General features: G+C 43.1%; 1 protein-coding gene across 1 annotated transcript in view; it reads right to left on the bottom strand.

The window, feature by feature from the left end:
• Nucleotides 1–20873, bottom strand: part of LOC124120421 (serine/threonine-protein kinase RIO1-like) — a 49234-nt gene that overhangs the window by 23966 nt on the left and 4395 nt on the right. Inside the window, exons 3-16 of the mRNA XM_048399414.1 lie at nucleotides 20383–20504; nucleotides 19050–19152; nucleotides 18604–18682; nucleotides 17464–17650; nucleotides 12074–12135; nucleotides 11347–11427; nucleotides 10640–10726; nucleotides 9110–9247; nucleotides 8789–8892; nucleotides 7317–7489; nucleotides 7051–7143; nucleotides 4629–4682; nucleotides 2363–2503; nucleotides 1511–1623 (exon numbers count right to left, since the gene is read on the bottom strand). Of these exons, the coding sequence (XP_048255371.1) occupies nucleotides 1511–1623; nucleotides 2363–2503; nucleotides 4629–4682; nucleotides 7051–7143; nucleotides 7317–7489; nucleotides 8789–8892; nucleotides 9110–9247; nucleotides 10640–10726; nucleotides 11347–11427; nucleotides 12074–12135; nucleotides 17464–17650; nucleotides 18604–18682; nucleotides 19050–19152; nucleotides 20383–20504 (1537 nt within the window). The remainder of the gene's footprint in view (nucleotides 1–1510; nucleotides 1624–2362; nucleotides 2504–4628; nucleotides 4683–7050; nucleotides 7144–7316; nucleotides 7490–8788; nucleotides 8893–9109; nucleotides 9248–10639; nucleotides 10727–11346; nucleotides 11428–12073; nucleotides 12136–17463; nucleotides 17651–18603; nucleotides 18683–19049; nucleotides 19153–20382; nucleotides 20505–20873) is intronic.

Here is a 20873-nt window from a genome sequence, read left to right as displayed (position 1 = left end):
CACCCTTTCAACACAAGGGAAAAAACCGTCAGCCTTGACATGACATCCTTGTCCAGTGAACATCAAATACAAAGAAGACGTGACACATGATGATTGTGTTTATTAGATGTCACAATTACATAGCACTAACAAACACTGAAGTCTAACAAAAACATAACAGTCATATGATGTTAAAATATCTATACTTTAACAAGCCTGTCCCATAAGATCAGCAGAATATAACCAATTCATAAATTTCAGTTTCAATATTTACTTGGTATTTTTTAGGACGTTCTTTACCCTTTTCGCAAACCACTGGTGTCATCACTGATTTTCAATGATCCATTCATGATTTTCAGTGATCCATTCATAAATTTCAGTGATCCATTCATAATTTTCACCACTTTTTTGCCCTTATATGGCAAGGAATTATGGCAGATAATCTGGACTTGACTATACTCTGGCATCAAGGTTTCATATTATATTTTACATTCAGTGTGGCAGCAGAGTGAAGACCCATATTGCTTAACTCTACTATTACCAACACTGAAACAGGCAACAATATAACATCACCCATAAGAGGAGAAAGACAGTAGTCCAGAATTTCATTTTAGGTATGTTTTTTGTTTAATGCCGCACTCAGCAATATTCCAGCTATATAGAATGGTGGTCAGTAAATAATCAAGTCTGGACCAGACAATCAAGTGATGACATCATGATCATCGATCCACACAATTGGGATACGATGACATGCATCAACCAAGTCAGCGAGTCTGACCTCCCAATCCTGTTAGTCGCCTCTTACAGCAAGCATGGGTTGCTGAAGACCCTTTCTCTACCCAGATTTTCATGTGTCCAATTTAGTTATGTAAATTCACATTCTTCTTATTGTCTTAACAGCCACACAATCTAAGAAAAGAGAGTGTTTTGAACAGTATTTCAGTAAAATCATGTTTAAGTCATCTTCCCAAAGTCCACCAGCTCATATCAAAGTCTAGTGGAAAACTAGACTGTGATAAACGTGATATAGGCTAGTGGACACTCTTGCCTCAGGAAGACGGATCTCAGTTATGTCATGATTTCAGTCATGCCCTGTCAGCTTAATGTGGAGCAAAGCCTGAAGTGTACATCTTAGATTACTGCTGTGTTGAAAACCCGAGCATGGGTATGGTGCCGATGTACCCAGAAATATCAGGATGAATTTGGGATTCAAACATGCAACTGCAGGGGACTTGAGGTGCATCAGATGACTTGGCCAGCTGTGGGTCTCATACATACTGATGAAACCCATGAGGACAGGTTGGTTTGGTGTTTGCAAATCATAGATCAGTATCAGGGAAACTGTTTTATTAAAACTCATAACATGCTCCAGGCACGACCATGAGACAACTCTGGGGTTGGGATCCTGATTAAGGCACAACCCGTTACTCCAGGCAACTGAGGTAAATGACAAGAATTCATTGGGTTGACAGTCCAGATTCTCTGGAGAATCACACCTTGAAAGACATGGTAGAGTATCAGCTGTAGTCATCAGCGTTTTATATTTCCTTGCCGACCCATTTTCTCTTTCCGCTTCTTAACATGCTTTGGGACTTTTGTTTTCCTTTTTTCTCGCTGAGCTTCTTTCACAGCCTTCTTGCGTTCCTGGAACACAAGTAGAACACTGATTGGTTGACTGTCTGTGCATGTTTGTTGTTTTACGCGGCATATATTACAATATTTAACAGCATAACTGAAATTTGTAAAAACAAGCTAGTCCCTGATATGTCAATATTGATAAATGGGAACCCCCATCTCAGCTACAACAGTTGTTTCACTGTCCATAAGTTTCGTTTGTCGTTTAACACCTTACTCAGCACTATTCCAGCTATATGACCACTGTCTGTAAATAATCAAGTCTGGATCAAACAATCCTGTGACTGACATCATGATTATTGATCTACGCAATTGGGATAGGACATGTATCAACAAAATTGGCGAGTCTGACCACCCAATCCCGTTATGGGTTGCTGAAGATCCATTCTCTACCCGGATCTCAATGATGTATGTGATGTCACTCATTAGAACCTGCTCAGACTTGCCTGGCTGCTCACGATGTATCACAAAAATATTTCAGCAAAATAACTTTTAGCTCTCAAGTCAATGATAAGTTTGTTACATGTCTCCTTAGTATCTGTACCGCATCCGTTTCTTCCCTTCATTCTCAAAAATCCCCATCCTTCTGCCTATGCATATGTGTACAGCTGGAGTGATGAGGAAGTAATCCGAACCAAAGTCTGTCTGCTTTGGTGCAGTAAGCCTTGCTTATGCACATGGTAAAGCAAATATTTAGTAAAAAGATGTGGAAGGTCTGACTAGCTGACTCAATTTGAACACTCATTACCTTCTTGCTGTTCGGAGATTCATCCCTGGGGCGATTAGTGTTGAGTTCATCTTCCTCCTCTTCATCATCATCATCGGACCCAGATGAACTCCCGTCCCCCTCGGACTCCTCCCCTTCATCCTTGGGCAGCAGGTCAGGGTCCTGTCCAACAAGAAACAGAAGTTCTTAACAGGTCTTAACTGAGCCGCTCATACCCAAGTCCATTACATCATCATCAGAAATCGAATCCTCATTCAGTTGTACTGGTAGGAGTTGGATCTCGATGTTCATCATGTGATCATTGTGGTAGGCAGAGTCAGTAGGTTGGGTCTTATGACACTCATATTCAAGCTATTTAAGAATTGATTTCAATATTATGTGCATTTATGGAAATACAAACATAAAAACTGGCATGCACACTGTAAATTCGCGAAGAGGATTTATGCAAAGCACGCAGTTCTGCACAGCGAATTGTAGCACCCGAGTGACTGAACCACCCATACCCCAAGGAAGGCCATAGACTTTTGGAAATTGGTATTGTGCTGATCACGGATATGTACACTGAGTTTGATTCACCGCCCAATTGAACAGTATTTCAGTCATATCACGGCATGCAAGTGATGGAGGTCATAGATGTTTACGACCTTGGTGAAACCCAGGTATGGAGCTGACAAACCTAGAACACAACAGGACAGATCTGGGACTCAAAACCATCACAGGTTTCTGGGATCTCGAGAGACAACTTTTTGAAGTTACTTGTGGCACCTCAGACAACTGAGCCATCCATGCCACGTGGATGTTTGAATCTGACGTAGTCCATGAGTACAGAAGGGTAAAAGTGCACTGGCAGTGTTATTCATGTCATCAGAATTCGAATCCTCATTCAGCTGTACTGGTAGGAGTTGGATCTCGATGTTCATCATGTGACAAGGGACCATTACAAACAATTGAATTGAGTTGAGTCGTAAACAGGGCTTCAGTAGGTTTCTTGATCCATGTTCATGCAAGCTAGATCATTAATATACTTTTGGCAAAGCCTTTGAACGATTACAAATCAAGGCTATAGACAATGCACGCCGCAATATTCCAGCTGTATGATGTCAGTCTGTAAATAATGGAGTCTGGACCAGACAATCCAGTGATTGATATCATGAGCATCGATCTATGCAACAGGGATGTGATGACATGCTTCAACCAAGTCAGTGAGCCTGACCACCCGATCCTGTTAGTCGCCTCTTACGACAGGCATCGTCGCCTTTTATGGCAAACATGGGTTCCTGAAGACCTTTCTTACCATGGTTCTACATGGGTCCATTTCACTCTGACGACTATGGCTCATCTTGCTTATGTCATTTTATTTAAAAATTTCAGTTTTAATTTTTCAAGCACATACTGTAAAATCAGAAACGATTCCCAATGTAAGGGTCTACGATTCACCCTGCTCATAGTTTTTCTACATGACATCAACAAGGAGAATGAAACAATTCCCCCCCAAAACATCAAATTGTCTACAATAATACTGTTCATCTTGAGGTGAGGTGAAATGGGGTTTAACGTCGCGTCCAAGATTATTGCACTTATATAGCGACGTGCTGTTCATCTTGTACTAAAGTCTATCACCAGCTACGGTCACTGAAACATCTCTGTACACAGCTGCCATCAGACAGAAGAATTCCGCACCTGGTGTAGGAGTTGGATCTCATCTTTCATCACATGGCAACGTCACAGCGGAAGATACTGCTATAACTGCACGCCCTTTGAGAGTTATTGTTTTAGCAGTACATCACAAGTAAATAATATAAACAAGCATGAAATACTCATATCCCCCGCCAATATGACATGTCTAGTTGTGTGCAAGGCAAGAAATATTGTTAGGTTTTGAAGATCTGCTCCGGAAATGAGTACTACTGCTATTTTCAAAGTCATTGCTATGGAAACTCGAAAAAAAAATATTTGAAAATAATCCTGAACTATCAAAAGGCACCTATCTCTCAAATAGACAAATAGATGTGCCAAGTTTGGTTAAGATATATCTCATGGTTTTTGAGTTCTGCTCCGGAAACGAAGCATGACAAACAAAACAACGGAAGGACAGACAGTACCCATTCCTATATCCCCTTTCCACTTCGTGGCAGGGGATAAGAAAATCTTGGCCAGACAACCAAGATATCATGAGTAACATTCCACGCCATCAGGGGACGATAGCCACCATCCACATATTCGACTATTTCGACAAGAATCGGTAGCCCACAGGCAGCTACTTTACAGACACATGAAGCCAACCCACCTGTTGTGGGCCCGTCAGGTCCTCCTTCAGCCCCGTCACCTTGCTGTACAGTACCTGAAATACACATTCAACATGTTCAGCACATACAGTTGGATAATAAAGTAAGAATGTGACTATATAGCTTGAAGAGCAAGAGTTATTTCAGTTGTATCAAAGGCATCTGTGCATAATCAGGTAAACCAGTACTTGACAGCTTGAGCTACTGTCCATCAATGTACAGTGATGACACAATCATACAACACACATGCTTACCACCAGTTCCTTATTCTACTAAGGTGCCGGGGTACATATACCAATTTGCCTACATGGGTATACCGGGTGTTGAGGTACATGGGGTACTCAGGTACATGGGGTACTCAGGTACATGGGTAGACCGGGTGTTGAGGTACATGGGTAGACCGGGTGTTGAGGTACATGGGTAGACCGGGTGTTGAGGTACATGGGTAGACCGGGTGTTGAGGTACACGGGTAGGCCGGGTGTTGAGGTACATGGGTATACCGGGTGTTGAGGTACACGGGTATGACGAGTGTTGAGGTACATGGGGTACTGAAGTACATGGGTATATGGAGTACTGTGGAACATGGGTATATGGAGTACTGTGGTACATGGGTATATGGAGTACTGTGGTACATGGAGTACTGTGGTACATGGGGTACTGAGGTACACCAGCATATAAGGTAGTGGGGTACTGTGGTACATGGGTATATGGAGTACTGTGGTACATGGGTATATGGAGTACTGTGGTACATGGGTATAAGGAGTACTGTGGTACATGGGCATAAGGAGTACTGTGGTACATGGGGTACTGAGGTACACCAGCATATAAGGTAGTGGGGTACTGTGGTACATGGGTATAAGGAGTACTGTGGTACATGGGTATAAGGAGTACTGTGGTACATGGGTATAAGGAGTACTGTGGTACATGGGTATAAGGAGTACTGTGGTACATGGGGTACTGAGGTACACCAGCATATAAGGTAGTGGGGTACTGTGGTACATGGGTATAAGGAGTACTGTGGTACATGGGTATATGGAGTACTGTGGTACATGGGTATAAGGAGTACTGTGGTACATGGGTATAAGGAGTACTGTGGTACATGGGTACATGGAGTACAGTGGTACATGGAGTGCATGGAGTACAGTGGTACATGGGTATATGGAGTACTGTGGTACATGGGTATAAGGAGTACTGTGGTACATGGGTATAAGGAGTACTGTGGTACATGGGGTACTGAGGTACACCAGCATATAAGGTAGTGGGGTACTGTGGTACATGGGTATAAGGAGTACTGTGGTACATGGGTATAAGGAGTACTGTGGTACATGGGTATAAGGAGTACTGTGGTACATGGGTATAAGGAGTACTGTGGTACATGGGTATAAGGAGTACTGTGGTACATGGGTATAAGGAGTACTGTGGTAAATGGGGTACTGAGGTACACCAGCATATAAGGTAGTGGGGTACTGTGGTACATGGGTATATGGAGTACTGTGGTACATGGGTATATGGAGTACTGTGGTACATGGGTATATGGAGTACTGTGGTACATGGGTATAAGGAGAACTGTGGTACATGGGTATAAGGAGTACTGTGGTACATGGGTATAAGGAGTACTGTGGTACATGGGGTACTGAGGTACACCAGCATATAAGGTAGTGGGGTACTGTGGTACATGGGTATATGGAGTACTGTGGTACATGGGTATAAGGAGTACTGTGGTACATGGGTATATGGAGTACTGTGGTACATGGGTATAAGGAGTACTGTGGTACATGGGGTACTGAGGTACACCAGCATATAAGGTAGTGGGGTACTGTGGTACATGGGTATATGGAGTACTGTGGTACATGGGTATATGGAGTACTGTGGTACATGGGTATATGGAGTACTGTGGTACATGGGTATAAGGAGAACTGTGGTACATGGGTATAAGGAGTACTGTGGTACATGGGTATAAGGAGTACTGTGGTACATGGGGTACTGAGGTACACCAGCATATAAGGTAGTGGGGTACTGTGGTACATGGGTATATGGAGTACTGTGGTACATGGGTATAAGGAGTACTGTGGTACATGGGTATATGGAGTACTGTGGTACATGGGTATAAGGAGTACTGTGGTACATGGGGTACTGAGGTACACCAGCATATAAGGTAGTGGGGTACTGTGGTACATGGGTATATGGAGTACTGTGGTACATGGGTATAAGGAGTACTGTGGTTCATGGGTATAAGGAGTACTGTGGTACATGGGTATAAGGAGTACTGTGGTACATGGGTATAAGGAGTACTGTGGTACATGGGTATATAGGGAAGTGGGGTACATGGAGTACTGAGGTACATAGGGAACTGTCGTACTGGGAAGCTGTTCTTCTCCGGACTCCATCTAAGTAAACTACGTGAACGTAAACCAGCCTCTCACCTGAGACCCATCACCAGCCTGAGCCCGGCGGAAGTCTCGCTCAAAGTCGATCACCTGATCCAGAGTTCGTGGGATATAGGCGTTTTTGAAAACCTGCAAAAGACAAGCGAGTTTGAAATACATTCAGGTTTTATTAGACTTGCAAGTATGGACCCTTGAAACACTACCAATCTGGGTAATGAACTCATGGTTTTTTGGCATCACAGAAGCATGAGATCTAGGCTACACAATACTGGTTACTACATTCAATGGGAGATAATCCCCACCTCCTCGTCTATTTTCTCCTGCTCCGTGACATCCTCCAGAGTCCGGCTGGCTGTGATGTCCATGGCCTTGTCCAAGTAGTCGTCAATGTTGTCGGCGGTGATACTCATGTCAGTGATGAAGTCAAACAACTCCTTTACCGTCATTGTAGACACACCTTTCTTCCGAAAATACTCTGAAACCGACAAAAGTATTTATGTACAAAGAGCATAGATCAAACATAGCAAAAGAAAAAAGACGAAACATCAATGGGATCATTCAGACACTTCCAAAACAATCTTCAGTGAGTGAGTGAATTGTGTTTACACCACTTTTAACAGTATTCCAGTTATATCACGGCGTGTCAACTTAATGTGGGAGGAAGTCCCGAAGTTATGCAGGTCTCAGACGTTAACCAATTCGTGAAACCCACGATCACACAGGTATGGTGCTGACAAACCTAGAAACATAATCGGGGCGAACCAGGATTTCGAACCCACAATCATAGGTTTCTGACGAAACCAAGGGACGCAACTCTGCACAGCGAATTGCGGCACCTTAAACGACTGGGCCACCCGTGCCCCCCAAACAATCTTCAGAGCTGCAATTGTTCATCAAAGTGTTGGGCCACATGAACATGATGAATGTTTATTTTCAAGTTTCTAGATTCAAAAACAAGATACGACAATTGTGGACCCTGCAGCGTTCAGTGTTTGTAGTAGTCAAGCACTACTGAGCAGTAGCCATGCTTCGCACACAAATTTCTGGCTACTTGGTGCTACAATGAGTGAATGTTACTTGTGAGTGAATGTTACTAGTGAGTGAGTGAATGTTACTAGTGAGTGAGTGAGTGAGTGAGTGAGTGAGTGAGTGAGTGAGTGAGTGAGTGAGTATGGTTTAACACTGCTTTAAGCAATATCACATAGGGGAACGCCAGAAATGGGCTACACTCATTGTACCCATGACGGGAATCGAACCCAGGTCTTTTTCACTTTAACCACTAGGCTACCCGACCGCCCCAAATATTACATAAAACAGAAGCCTGTGAATAAACAGATTTGTAAACCAGTGGTTGATAACACAAGCACAGTCTCACAATCAGCGTATTTTCAAATTGTGCAATCTTCATTACCAGCTGATTCCAGCTGGTCCTTATTGTCATGGTATGCTGAGGGCCTCACATGATTCAGTGCATTAACAATCCTCCTCCTCATTCACCTGTGTGTGACCCGTGAAGATCCGGGGTAGAATAGGTCTTCAGCAACCTATGCTTGTAAAAGGCTATTATGCTTGTCGTAAGAGGTGACTAACGGGATCTGGTGGTCAGGCTTGCTGACTTGGTGATGCATGTTATTGTATCCCAACCTAATTGTGTGGATTGATGCTCATGATGTCAATCACTGGATTGTCTGGTCCAGACTTGATTATTTACAGACCGCCATCATGTAGCTGGAATGTTGCTGAGTGCGGTGTTAAACAACTAACAATCATTCACCTGTGATGTTGTTGCAGTCTTTCCTGAGGAACTCCAGTGAGTGGGGATGGTCATGCTCGACCGCCTGCGACACGTCGATAACACACAATTTCCCCTCATGGAATCTGAAATAAGGAACAGGAAATGAGTTCAAGGAATTCGGATTTCTATGTTGGCTTGGCTCCTAATTATATTTTCCTTATTTTAATAGTCAACAAGTGTAGGTTAAACTCACTGAGATCTGTCTATTACTCACTTACAGGAGGTTAAACTCACTGCGATCTGTCTATTACTCACTTACAGGAGGTTAAACTCACTGAGATCTGTCTATTACTTACTTACAGGAGGTTAAACTCACTGAGGTCGGCATGTACTAGGTGACAGTCATGGTAGAGCGACCTCATCATGTGGATGCAGTCCAGGTACAGCTCCCGCGCCTTTGACTCCGACAACTCCACATCCTTCAGTAGGGGAGCTGGCCTGGCAAGCATGTGCAGGGTTTTTTAGTACATTGTAAATGGCATTCTGACATCAATACCATACTTGAATTAGCCATTACCAACTCTGCAGACAAATCTCTCAACATGCAGAAGACAAATACAACTCAGTAGGCTCCCAGTGTGGCTTAACACTGCATTTAGCAACAGTCCAGCCGTACGAAGGGAGCCTGTAATTAGGTGTGACCACTATCAGATTAGTCTCGTCTTACAACCAGTACAGGATGCTGGGGTCCAGTTCTAACCATAAAGACCGAAAGGGTCATAGACCATTAAAATATCTGTTTCGGACAAGTTATGTCAAGTAGGGTAGGCAGGTATGATGGATGGACGGATGGGCCACAACAGATGCCTAAAGAAAGTTTTTTTATTGTGGAACTAACTGACCATGCTCAAGTTCTTAGGTCTGTATTGTTACTTCTACAAGTGAATCCCGGCTGCGGGAAATGTCTGGTGCTTATACTGCCTGACATTCTGTCTGGCGAATGCCGACCCTGAAACACCACTCCAGTTGTTGATCTGGCACGCTCCACATCCCCCAAGCCCACACAGGACCGGAGTGTCTGTGAGAAGGGACGCCGGTGCATCCCTTCAGCGTGCATGCTTATCCTGCCTTATTGCATCACGTACCATGTCCAAGGGGATTTTCTAGCATTTCAAACAAGGTGCCCTTGGTTGGTTAAATGAGGACAAATTGGATTTTGATTAAAACTGGGATCTATCTGAAATTCTTAATTTCTCAAATCATGAGCTATTTTAACAACTTCTTGGTGACTTTGCTTGAGACAAATATCAGGACATTTTCATAATATAAACAAATACTTATAGGATATTCTTCTGTTTCATTACGAAATATGAAAAAATATCTAGACATTTCTGATGACAATCGGTTAATTTTCCAGAAGGTGAACTGATCTGAAAACCTGACTAAGCTTCTAGTCTTTGTTGTACCTGTTATCATGGTCACTTCTGTCAAGTCATAGCATTAGTCATAACATGACTTGGTAAAGGGTGATTCCAAATTGTGAATTGACATTTAGTGCCAAAGTGGGGCTGTATGTTGACCACTGAGCAGAAGTAGATAGTCCCCGCTTCCACTCAGTGATGAAGCATGGAAATTTTCATGACCAGAACATTAGAGCCCTATTCAGTGTGAACATTAAACAGGAAAATTGTCTAACTAAACTGAACATAACTAGATGACAGCAAACTTGTTCTGGTGAAAGTCATTGCAGAGGACACTGAGCTAATCTCGTAACCCTGGTCATAATATGTCCAAACACTGCTAAAGTGACTTTAAATACTAACTCACTCAGTCCCACACCCAAGTTGCCACCATGCTGCATATGGCAGTACACACTCACAGGCAGCTTACCATCCATCCGTCCCAATAAACTGCATCACCAGAACATGGCTCCGGAGCAGGAGAGGCTCTGGGCAATTGATGCCAGCCTGGTGGATTCTGAAAACAATATATGCAATAACAAAGCTTTGTTACTTAAATAGATTCATGACCTGTGTCACTAATTTTTTTACTCCTGAGAATATCTTTTTCGAAAGAGCAAGCACATTAGGGGAGATAACCCGATAAGACAAGCTCCTCACAGTTATGCAGAGCTCTCCATACTATCAGTGCCACCAGTACGAGCTCCTCACTGTGCTAGGCAGTCTGGAACCATGTATGGACTTAAACTTGCAACCGACTAACACTTGTGATGCTTAATTCTCTTCCCCATCTAATATATTTTGTTTGTTTGTCAATTGAATTTCTATTTCATTTCAACTATCATGTTATTGGTATAGTGAGAATGTAAGGGGGAAAAGTTGGGTGCTGCAATCTCAAACCAATCTTATTAAACAAACAAATGTAAATTCATAGTTAGTCTTAAACTTTTTTCCCAATTCACTAGAATGACATTCCTGAAGACATACACACAGATATAAATGTCACTACATTTGAGGTTAGAAGATTGTTGTACGGGCCTCATGCACATTGGTGGGAGTGATGATAATGCATCACATGCTTGGAGTTTCAATTAAAGCACATCAAGGGAGATAACCTCTTCAAGGGAAATAACTCACCTGATTAAGTTCCTCATTTCTTTCTCGGCCCATGTTCTCACCATCTTCCGGGGATTGGACTTACAATACCCATGTCGGAATCTGAAAAAAATCGGACATTTGTAAGTAAAAGAAATAGCTATTAATCTGTAAGGCATGATTGACTCTCTGGCATTGTTCACTCAACAAAACAATGGTCACTTCTGTAAGTCTTATGCTCATTGTGTCCACTCAATCTCTGATTCACATAACTCACAGTATAGATCTATTCAGCTTATCGCAGGATCGTAGTGTGGACCACCAAGACTAGACAAGAGGATGAGTGACCAGGAGATTGAGTGGGTGAGCGAGCAGTATTCCATCTATATCACTGCGTGTCAGTATAATGTTGAAGGAAAGTCTGAAGTGATGCAGGTCTGAGACGTTTACCACTTTGGTGAAACCAATGAGCACGGGCATGGTGCTGACAAACCCAGAAACATTATTGGGAGAACCAGGATGTGAACCCACATCAGATGATTTTGGTGTACCCAAGGAATGCACCTCTGCACTGTAAACTGAAGCACCTCAGAGGACAGAGCCACCCGATGCCCCACCAAATATAACAAGCTAAAGTGAGTATGGTTTTACGCTGCTCTTAGCAATATTCCAGCAACATCAAGGCAGGGGGACACCACAAATGGGCTTCACACAAGGCCACCACATTTCTGTACATCTCTTATTGAAACAAGTACACCAATTTGCTCACCGAAATTCTCCACTGACATACTTGTCTCTGTCTTTAAACACAAGTATGGACGTCTTGTACACCTGACAAAAAATCAAAATCTTATAACTTGTTCATGAAGTAATATGACAGCAACATATCACGAAATTTGTTTGTTGTTGTTTAATGCCGCACTCAGCAATATTCCAGTCATATAATGGCAATGTAAATAATCAAGCTATATGACAGAGGTCTGTAAATAATCAACCAGGTTGTGATGTATTGTCATTAACCACGAGAGCACGAGGTGATGATGATTGGTTTTTATTCACTCATCGTACACACCTGACTTCCGGTTTCGGGTAACACTAATACCCGGATTCCATATTGTAGCGGAACACATATTCTGAGTATAATACGGAACGTAAACATTACATCCTCTTCTTTGTAGAATGTAACTTGGTAATGATGCACATTAAATTATAACTGTCACTGGTCTCTGTAAAGTCTCTGACCATCACTGCTTTCACTTAGACAAATTAAAATTGGTCCACAGAACATATCTTGTTCACCTACAGTTCCAAATTAGACCGTAATAACTAAAACTGCCATTTTTCTTGCTGATGTAAATCACATCACAACATATGCACTCTGATGAATTTCAGGAATTAAAATCAACATTTAACAAAAACCCAGCAAAAATATGCAAACACAGTCACTGTTTGTTTGTTTAAAGAACCAATCTATCCGGAACTTTACGGACACGGGTCGATCTGCGGACTATAGTATGTTTATCTGGACTCGAGCGACTTGTATCACGTTCGACTACTGTCTCTTTGACATCGACAGCCGTTGATGGGATATCAGACACTTTGACATCACGCGTACCTGCCTGGGTCGACACTGGAATGTCATGGGTCGGACTGTACATCTGCTGTCTGGGGTTGTGCTGGATCACATTCTCAGGCTGGTAAACATCACTAGTGACACTCATGTTGTCATCATCTGACTGATTGTTCATTAAAGGAAGCTTCTTGAAAAAAGATGAGTTTCTCGTCACTGTTCTCCCTCCTCCTTCTGCGGTGTACATGCTGCCTTTCTGGGACACAATGATCATGGGGTCAATTTCATATGGTGTGTTTCCTTTCACCATGTTGAATGGTCTGTGTACCAAAACATTGTCACCAACTTGTAGATTACACGGTCGAACATTCCGTTTGTGGTCATGGTAGGTTTTCATTTTCTGTTTCTGTTCAGCATCTCGACTGCTAACAATCTCTGCCAAGGGATCGATGTAGGGAAGCTGTGGTAGCTTGTTCCTGACGATTCGTTTCAACAATAATGTCGCTGGGGCAACTCCTGTAGTCTCATGAGGCGATGTTCTGTACAACCGGAGGTAAGATTGTAAACCTTTTCTCCAGTTCTCACCTTTTGCCTTTGCCACTTTCACGTGCTTTTTCAAGGAGCCAACGAAGCGTTCAATGCCTCCGTTTGCACGGGGCCAAAGAGGGGTAACTCTTTGTATCTTGAAGGCGAGTGAATTGGCAAATCTCTTGTATTCGTCACTGGTAAATGGTGGGCCATTGTCAGACTTGACAACTTCGGGTGTTCCCATTGCTGCAAAGATTTTGTCCAACACGGGAATAACACACGATGCACTTGTGCTGGATACTGGTTCGACGAATGGGTATCTAGAGTAGTCGTCGATCAGCAGTAACACGGTTTCACCATCAATATGCGCAAAGTCAACACTCACCCTTTCAAATGGAGCTTTTGGTAAGGGCGACATTTTCAGGGGTTCTCGTTGCATGGTTGGCACAGCTATTTGGCACGGTAAGCATGATTTTATTTTCTGAGTGACCAATTTGTCCATAAGCGGGAACCAAACTTTCTCACGGAGTAATGCGATTGTTTTTACAATGCCCAGATGCCCTTCATGTGCGATGTCAACCACACGTTCCTGGAGTAATGTTGGCACAACGATCCGATTGGACTTTAAGAGAATCGAGTCAGAACAGGTAAGCTCATGTTGGATTTTCTCGAATCTACTCATCTCTGCCAGTGACACGCCTGGTGGGGTTTCATGCCACCTTCCAGATTTCAGAGCCGATATAACTGCCTGCAGGAGTTGATCATGCAATGTTGCATTCTCGATTTCGGTAAGTGTCATGGCTTTGGGAACAGCATTTCGCGAGACGTACGCGACATAACTTTCAGCACACTGGTCTTCCTCTCCTGATCGGTCTGAAACAGGCAAAGGATGACGTGATGCGTAGTCTGCCGGGTTATTTGATCCGGGTCTGTATTCCACCGTGAAGCGATAATGCTGCAAGTCCATCAGCCATCTTTCGATTCTTGCCGATGGTCTTGATGCTGGATTGTTGAAGAGTGATACCAAGGGTTGGTGATCAGTCACAACTGTAAACTCTTTACCGTAGAGGTACAAGTTGAAACGTTTGATTGCCCAATAGATAGACAGTGCTTCTCTGTCGATTTGAGGGTAGCGCGACTCTGTGTCAGAGAGTGGATGGCTTGCAAAATGAAGTGGTTTCACTTCGCCTGTGACAGGATCCTTCTGTGTCAACACCGCGCCAAGCCCAATGGGACTTCCGTCTACGAACAACATGCATGGCTTCTCGGGGTCAAAGTAACTGAGCGTTATGTTTTCAGATAACGCCATTTTGAGCCTGTCAAGAGCTTGTTGTTCGGTTTCACCCCAAGTCCAAGGAAAATCCTTGCACGTGAGTCGACGCAGTGGTTTCGTGATGAGAGCAAAGTCTTTGATGAAACGACTACAAAATGACGCTGAACTCAGAATGCTGCGAACTTCAGAGGCATTTGTTGGTGGTTGGATGGCCTGTAGATCTGCCACCTTCTTTGGATCAGGTGAGATACCATCTGCGCTAAATCGATGACCGAAGAATAGCATGCTAGGCACACCAATCTCACACTTTGATGCATTGATTGTCAGGTTGCAGTCAGACAGACGCTGTAACACTTGTCGTAGGCGCTGATCATGCTCCGAAACATTTCTACCACCAATGTAGATATCGTCGCTGATATTGCGAGCACCTGGGATGCCTTGGATCACATCTCCAATCACTTTTTGGAATATTTCGGCTGAGCACGACATGCCAAAGTTGAGCCTTTTGTACCGGTAAAGCCCAATGTGCGTGGAAAATGCAGTCAAATTCCGAGAATCAGGGTGTAGCATGATTTGATGGTACCCTTGCTGGAGATCAAGTTTGCTGAACAACTTACAGCCATTGAGGTCTGCTGCGATGTCATCAATCGTGGGTATAATGTGGCGTTCACGAATGATAGCACGGTTCACAGATCGCATATCTACACATATGCGTATGTCATCTTGGTTTCTCGGTTTCGGTACAACAACAATCGGCGAGATCCATGGTGTCGGCCCGTTGCATTTCTCAATGATATCTGATTTCTCGAGCTCTTCGATTTTCTTTTCCACCTGTTTCCGAACGTGAAATGGAATTCTGCGATGTGGTTGTGTTACTGGTTTTATGTTCGGGTCAACGTAGACTGACAGGATTTCCCATGTATGCACCCATACCTTCTGTCACATTTGGAAATTCTTGTATGATTGACGGCAAAGTCGACTTCTCTGTTGACTTTTTTGGGGTTGACTTCTCACCAGTCGACACGTGTATGTTGTTGGCCACACGAATGAGGTTTAGCTTCTGTGATGTCTTCCAACTGACTAGTGAGCTACTTGGTCCACTCGCAACATAAAATGTCTCTCTACACTCCCTGTCTGAATATTCACAAGCCAGGTCTGCTTCAAATTTCCCCAAAATGTTCAATGGTGATATGGACATATAGGGGTAGATTTTGGTTTTGGATGAAATAAGTTGTGGTTTCGGGTTGAGTTTGTCAAAGTCACACTTGTTCATAATATTCACTGTAGCACCAGAGTCAGCCATGATTCGGATCGGGGAACCAGAAACTGAAATGTCGAAAAATGGTGCGTCAACCAGACTTGTTTTCGATAGCAGGAAGGTGTATTCTTCCCCACTACTTGTTTTGTGTGTAGCGCCAGCTACTGTGTTGTTTGTTTCATCTTCATGATTGACTGATCGAGCAGATTGTCTGTTTCTCCCTGGTGTGTGTTTCCAATTCCCTTGTTTCCAATTTCCTCTCCCACGGCCACGATTGAAATTGCCAGGTTTGCGGGGACTGGAATCTGGTTTAGAACGACACACATGACTGAAATGATTTAATTTTCCACATTTGTGGCATACTTTTCCATGTGCTGGACAGGTGCCATGATGGGGATAGTGTCCTCCACACAATCCACATGTTGTATTTTCCACTGTAACCCTTGGTTGTGGTTTCTGATCTCTCGCTCGGTGTGCATGCACTTGTTGCTGTGATTGCTGTGAACTGAACATGAGGTCATTTTCTTTAGCGACTTCCATGGAATGAGCGGTTTTCAAAATACTGTCAAGTGTCAGTGTTTGTTCAATGGCTTTACGTCTGAGTCTGTGATCACGTGTTCCTTGGATGATTTGCCGTTTAATTTCCAGGTTCTCATCATGAAACTCACACCGTTTTGCCAAGATCACTAACCGGGTATAAAATTCACTGACAGTCTCTCCACTTTGTTGCGTTTTCTGACGAAATGAGTAAACAAGCTGATCAATGCATTTCTGCGGTTCAAAATGAGTCTTTAGCGCTTTCATCGCACACAAATAAACGTCCTTCCGGTCCTCAGCGTCCTCTGAAACCGCAGGAACAGTCAGCGTATCGAAAATGTCATTCACATTTTCACCCGAATAATGCAACAACAAAGCCTTTTTACGGTTTGCATCAGTGATGTCCGTGGCGAGGAATAGGTTTTCTAATCGCCTGAGGTACTTTGAGAAACGAGTAGGTGCTGTTTCTCGTGGTTGCAGTTCGAATTCTGCGAATGGGGGTAACGACGCCGCCATTTTATCTACGTACGGTCAACGTTGTGCGAGGGTAGGTGTGAACGAACTATGGAAAAAGTCAATGTTCGTATCGATTCAAACACAAGAAAAGTGTCTCTCGCCAGTAATTACCTCTAGGGTATCTGTAGAGGTTGGCCGATAGGCTGCTCGTCGCCAAAATGTGATGTATTGTCATTAACCACGAGAGCACGAGGTGATGATGATTGGTTTTTATTCACTCATCGTACACACCTGACTTCCGGTTTCGGGTAACACTAATACCCGGATTCCATATTGTAGCGGAACACATATTCTGAGTATAATATGGAACGTAAACATTACACAGGTCACAAAACCTGACGACCTGATCCTGTTTGTAGTCTCTTAAGACAAGCATAGTTGACCCTTACAGCAAGCATGGGTAGCTGAAGACTCGGATCTTCAAACGACTAGTTCAAACTGTATCTTGTGCAATACCGCAGGCTAATGAGGGCCTACCTTGACTGCCCGATCTGGTCCATCCCTGGCCTCAGCGTGGTAGACGTTGGCCTCCTTTCCTGTGCTGATGCAGCCGTTGATCTCGATGATAACACCCCGACTCAGCAGCTTGAACAGGATCATTCTGGTGCGAGGGTCCATCACTTGTTCCGCAGTGGCTCGATCAGCCTTGTCCTTCCCTCGATATCTGGAAACATTCAATATTGTCATTGTTGTCAGACACACTAGAATTGGTTCGCCTTAACTTTTGTTAGAGAGTATGGTTTTACATTGCTTTTAGCAATATTTCAGCAATATCACGGCGATGGACACCGAAAGATGAGCTTCAAACATTGTACCCATGTGGGGAATTGAACCCAGGTCTATGGCATCACGAGCCACTGACTTAACCACTGGGCTACCCTACCGCCCCTTGCTTTCGTTAATCTTCATATAGCTCTTGAGGTAGTTTGGGCTACATCTGCTTCACCAGTATTTCAGCTGTATCACTACAGGTGAGCTAAGTGCAGGATGTGTGGTGAGATGGGGTTTAACGTCCCATTCAAGATATTGCACTTATATAGTGACGTGTTTTGTGTGAGTGAGTGTGTGTCTGCTTGTACTAGTCCGGACTAATGCCAATTTTATACTGATACTGTACAGAGATACCATGTCACAGTTTAACATGACTTCCCCAATCAGACACTGTATACTGCCTCCAAGCAAACCAGTCCTTGTTTTAGCCCCTTAATGCCAAGCACCAGGCAGGGAAACAATAAGTACCATATTTAACGTCTTTTGGTATGACGCGGTCGGGATCAAACCAACGATCTTCCACACTCTGGGCAGATGCTCTACCACTAGACCAACAAGGCAGAAGAAAAGCCTGAAGTGATACAGGTATTTGACTTTTAACACTTTGGTGAAACCCATGAGCACAGGGATGGCCACAAACCTATACCACTGCTCAAAATAAAAAGGGGTTGTTGAGGATTGCTCCCATGGTATTTCAATCCAGGAACCTACTACATTTTTAACTGTACACATTCAGGTTATGATAAGGACTTCTTGACTTTCATGCTAAATTCCAAAGACTGATTAGCCATTAACCATGTTAGAGGGTCTCCCTGGATGCTGGATTGAGGTCCATGAGGAGGTTACCTGTCTGCATCCATTTTCTTCCCCGTCTCTGTGAGGGAAGACACAGCCGAGCTGGACAGTTTGGGGCCGTAGTACTTCTCTGTGAATAACACAACCAATAAAAATGAACCAACGAACGAATGAATGAATAAGAAGGTTAACAGTCACATTACCATCTCATCCTACTGGGTTCCCATTTACTGCTGGGTCAACAGACACGTTCTTTGAACCAAGTCATTGACTAAAGAGAGACCTCACGTAACAAATTCTGGCATCTGTTATCAACATGCTGTTAACATTGCCAGCAGAACGACAACAGAAATATTGCAGCCTCTTTCAAATTCATTTCAAGACCAAAACATAACCACAGAAGTGTTTACAAACAGAAGCAGCCCATTCACTTCCTTGTCTATGCGTCCCCTCATCTTGTTTGGGCTGCTAAATGATCATGAATGGCCAATACTTACCAACGTTGATCTTGGTGACATATTTGCGCATGGACTTTTCTGTAGGCTGGAAATGCACCTTGTTTTTACTGGGAGCCTGCTGGTTAGGCTGCTGGGCATTGGGCTGTACAACAGTAAACAAAACAGTAAACAAAACAGTAGACACAGCAGTAGACAGAACAGTTTGTTTGTTTGATGTTTAACGCCAAACTGGGCAATATTCCAGCTATATCATGTATATGAATGCAGTCTGTAAATAATCAAGTCTGGACCAGACAATCCAGTGATAGACATCATGAGCATCAATCCACACAATTGGGATCGATGACATGCATCAACCAAGTCCTGACCATCTAATCCCATAGGTCGCCTCTTACGACAAGCATAGTCGCCTTTTACGGCAAGCATGGGTTGCTGAAGATCTATTCTACCCCGAATCTTCGCGGGTCAGACAGAGCAGTAGACACGACAGTAGAGGTGAGATGAGACTGGGCTTTAACATTGCCTCATTATTGAATTTACACAGCAACGTGGTTGCTTGTACTAGTCCTGACTAAATCCGATTTTATAGTGCTAGCCCATTGAGATACCACACCGCAGTTTGATATGAATACCCCACTCAGACACAGTATACTGACTCCAAACCGACCAGTCCTTGTTTTAGACCCTCAATGCCGAGCACCAGGCATGGTAATAACAAGTATCATCTTTTATTGACTTTTGGTATGGCACGGCCCGCTCTCAAGGCATATAATCTACCACTAAACCACAGAGGCGGTCCAATAGCTCAATTACCAATAAGTATGTTTGTAAACAATTGAGATCTGCATCACTTTCCTTTCCTCCCACATGGAGCTGACACACCCTGATATGACAGCAGACAACAGAAGACACATCAGTAGACAACTACATTCAACAGTAGACAGAATTAGATACAACAGTAGACACGGCAGATTTGTTTGTTGTTTAACGCCCCACTCAACAATATTCCAGCTATATGATGGCAGTCTGTACATAATCGAGTCTGGACCAGACAATCCAGTGATTGACACCATGATCATCGATCCAAGCAATTTGGATATGAAGACATGCACTAACAAAGTCAGCATGGTCAGTGAGCCTGATCACCTGATCCCGCATGGCAGATTATAGTACAACTGTCTGACATATGCATGACTTAAAACCAGAACACGTAAGTTTAAGGCTGAACATGCTGAATTAAACAGACTTCCAGTCATATCACAGCATGACAGGCTACTCTGAAGGAACGAGAGGCATTGGTGCAGAGCAAGGAGGAACGATAATAACCAGGAATAAACATGATTAAAGAATGGTTTAACATAATTCCACCAACCCTTGAGGAGTGAGAAGCATTGTACTTCTTGGTGAAGTCTCTGTGCTCCCCTTCAAAGTCATAGCCGAAGTCATCATCATCACTCTCCTCACTGTCTTCAAAGTCTTCACCATTTATCCTATCTGAAATCAGTTAAACATTTTGTAAATAACTTCTAAACAACTCATTGTAAATTGTTTATCATGTTCACATCTACAAATGTTGAGAGATGATGTTTAAATCATGTTAATCATGTTAATTATTAATGGATAACAATGTTTGTTTTTTAACTAATAACCATGATAACATGTCCATTTTCTCGGAACAGGTTTATTAAATATAGAAACCAAAATATATAATCATGATGAAATTATGGCTACAAAAAAGACTAACAGTAAATGTAGGCTACTGATACCTTGTTAGGATAAATGTCAACTAACAACAATTTGTACTGAATATACCATGTATAGTAAAAACAATCTACACACTCTGCAAATGTTTCAACTACTGTT

This window comes from Haliotis rufescens, unplaced genomic scaffold (assembly GCF_023055435.1).
Source record: "Haliotis rufescens isolate VD_foot unplaced genomic scaffold, xgHalRufe1.0.p SCAF_2, whole genome shotgun sequence".
NCBI lineage: Eukaryota > Metazoa > Mollusca > Gastropoda > Lepetellida > Haliotidae > Haliotis > Haliotis rufescens.
The sequence above is the reverse complement of the archived record's forward strand: the minus strand, read 5'-3'. Positions and strand labels throughout refer to the sequence as shown.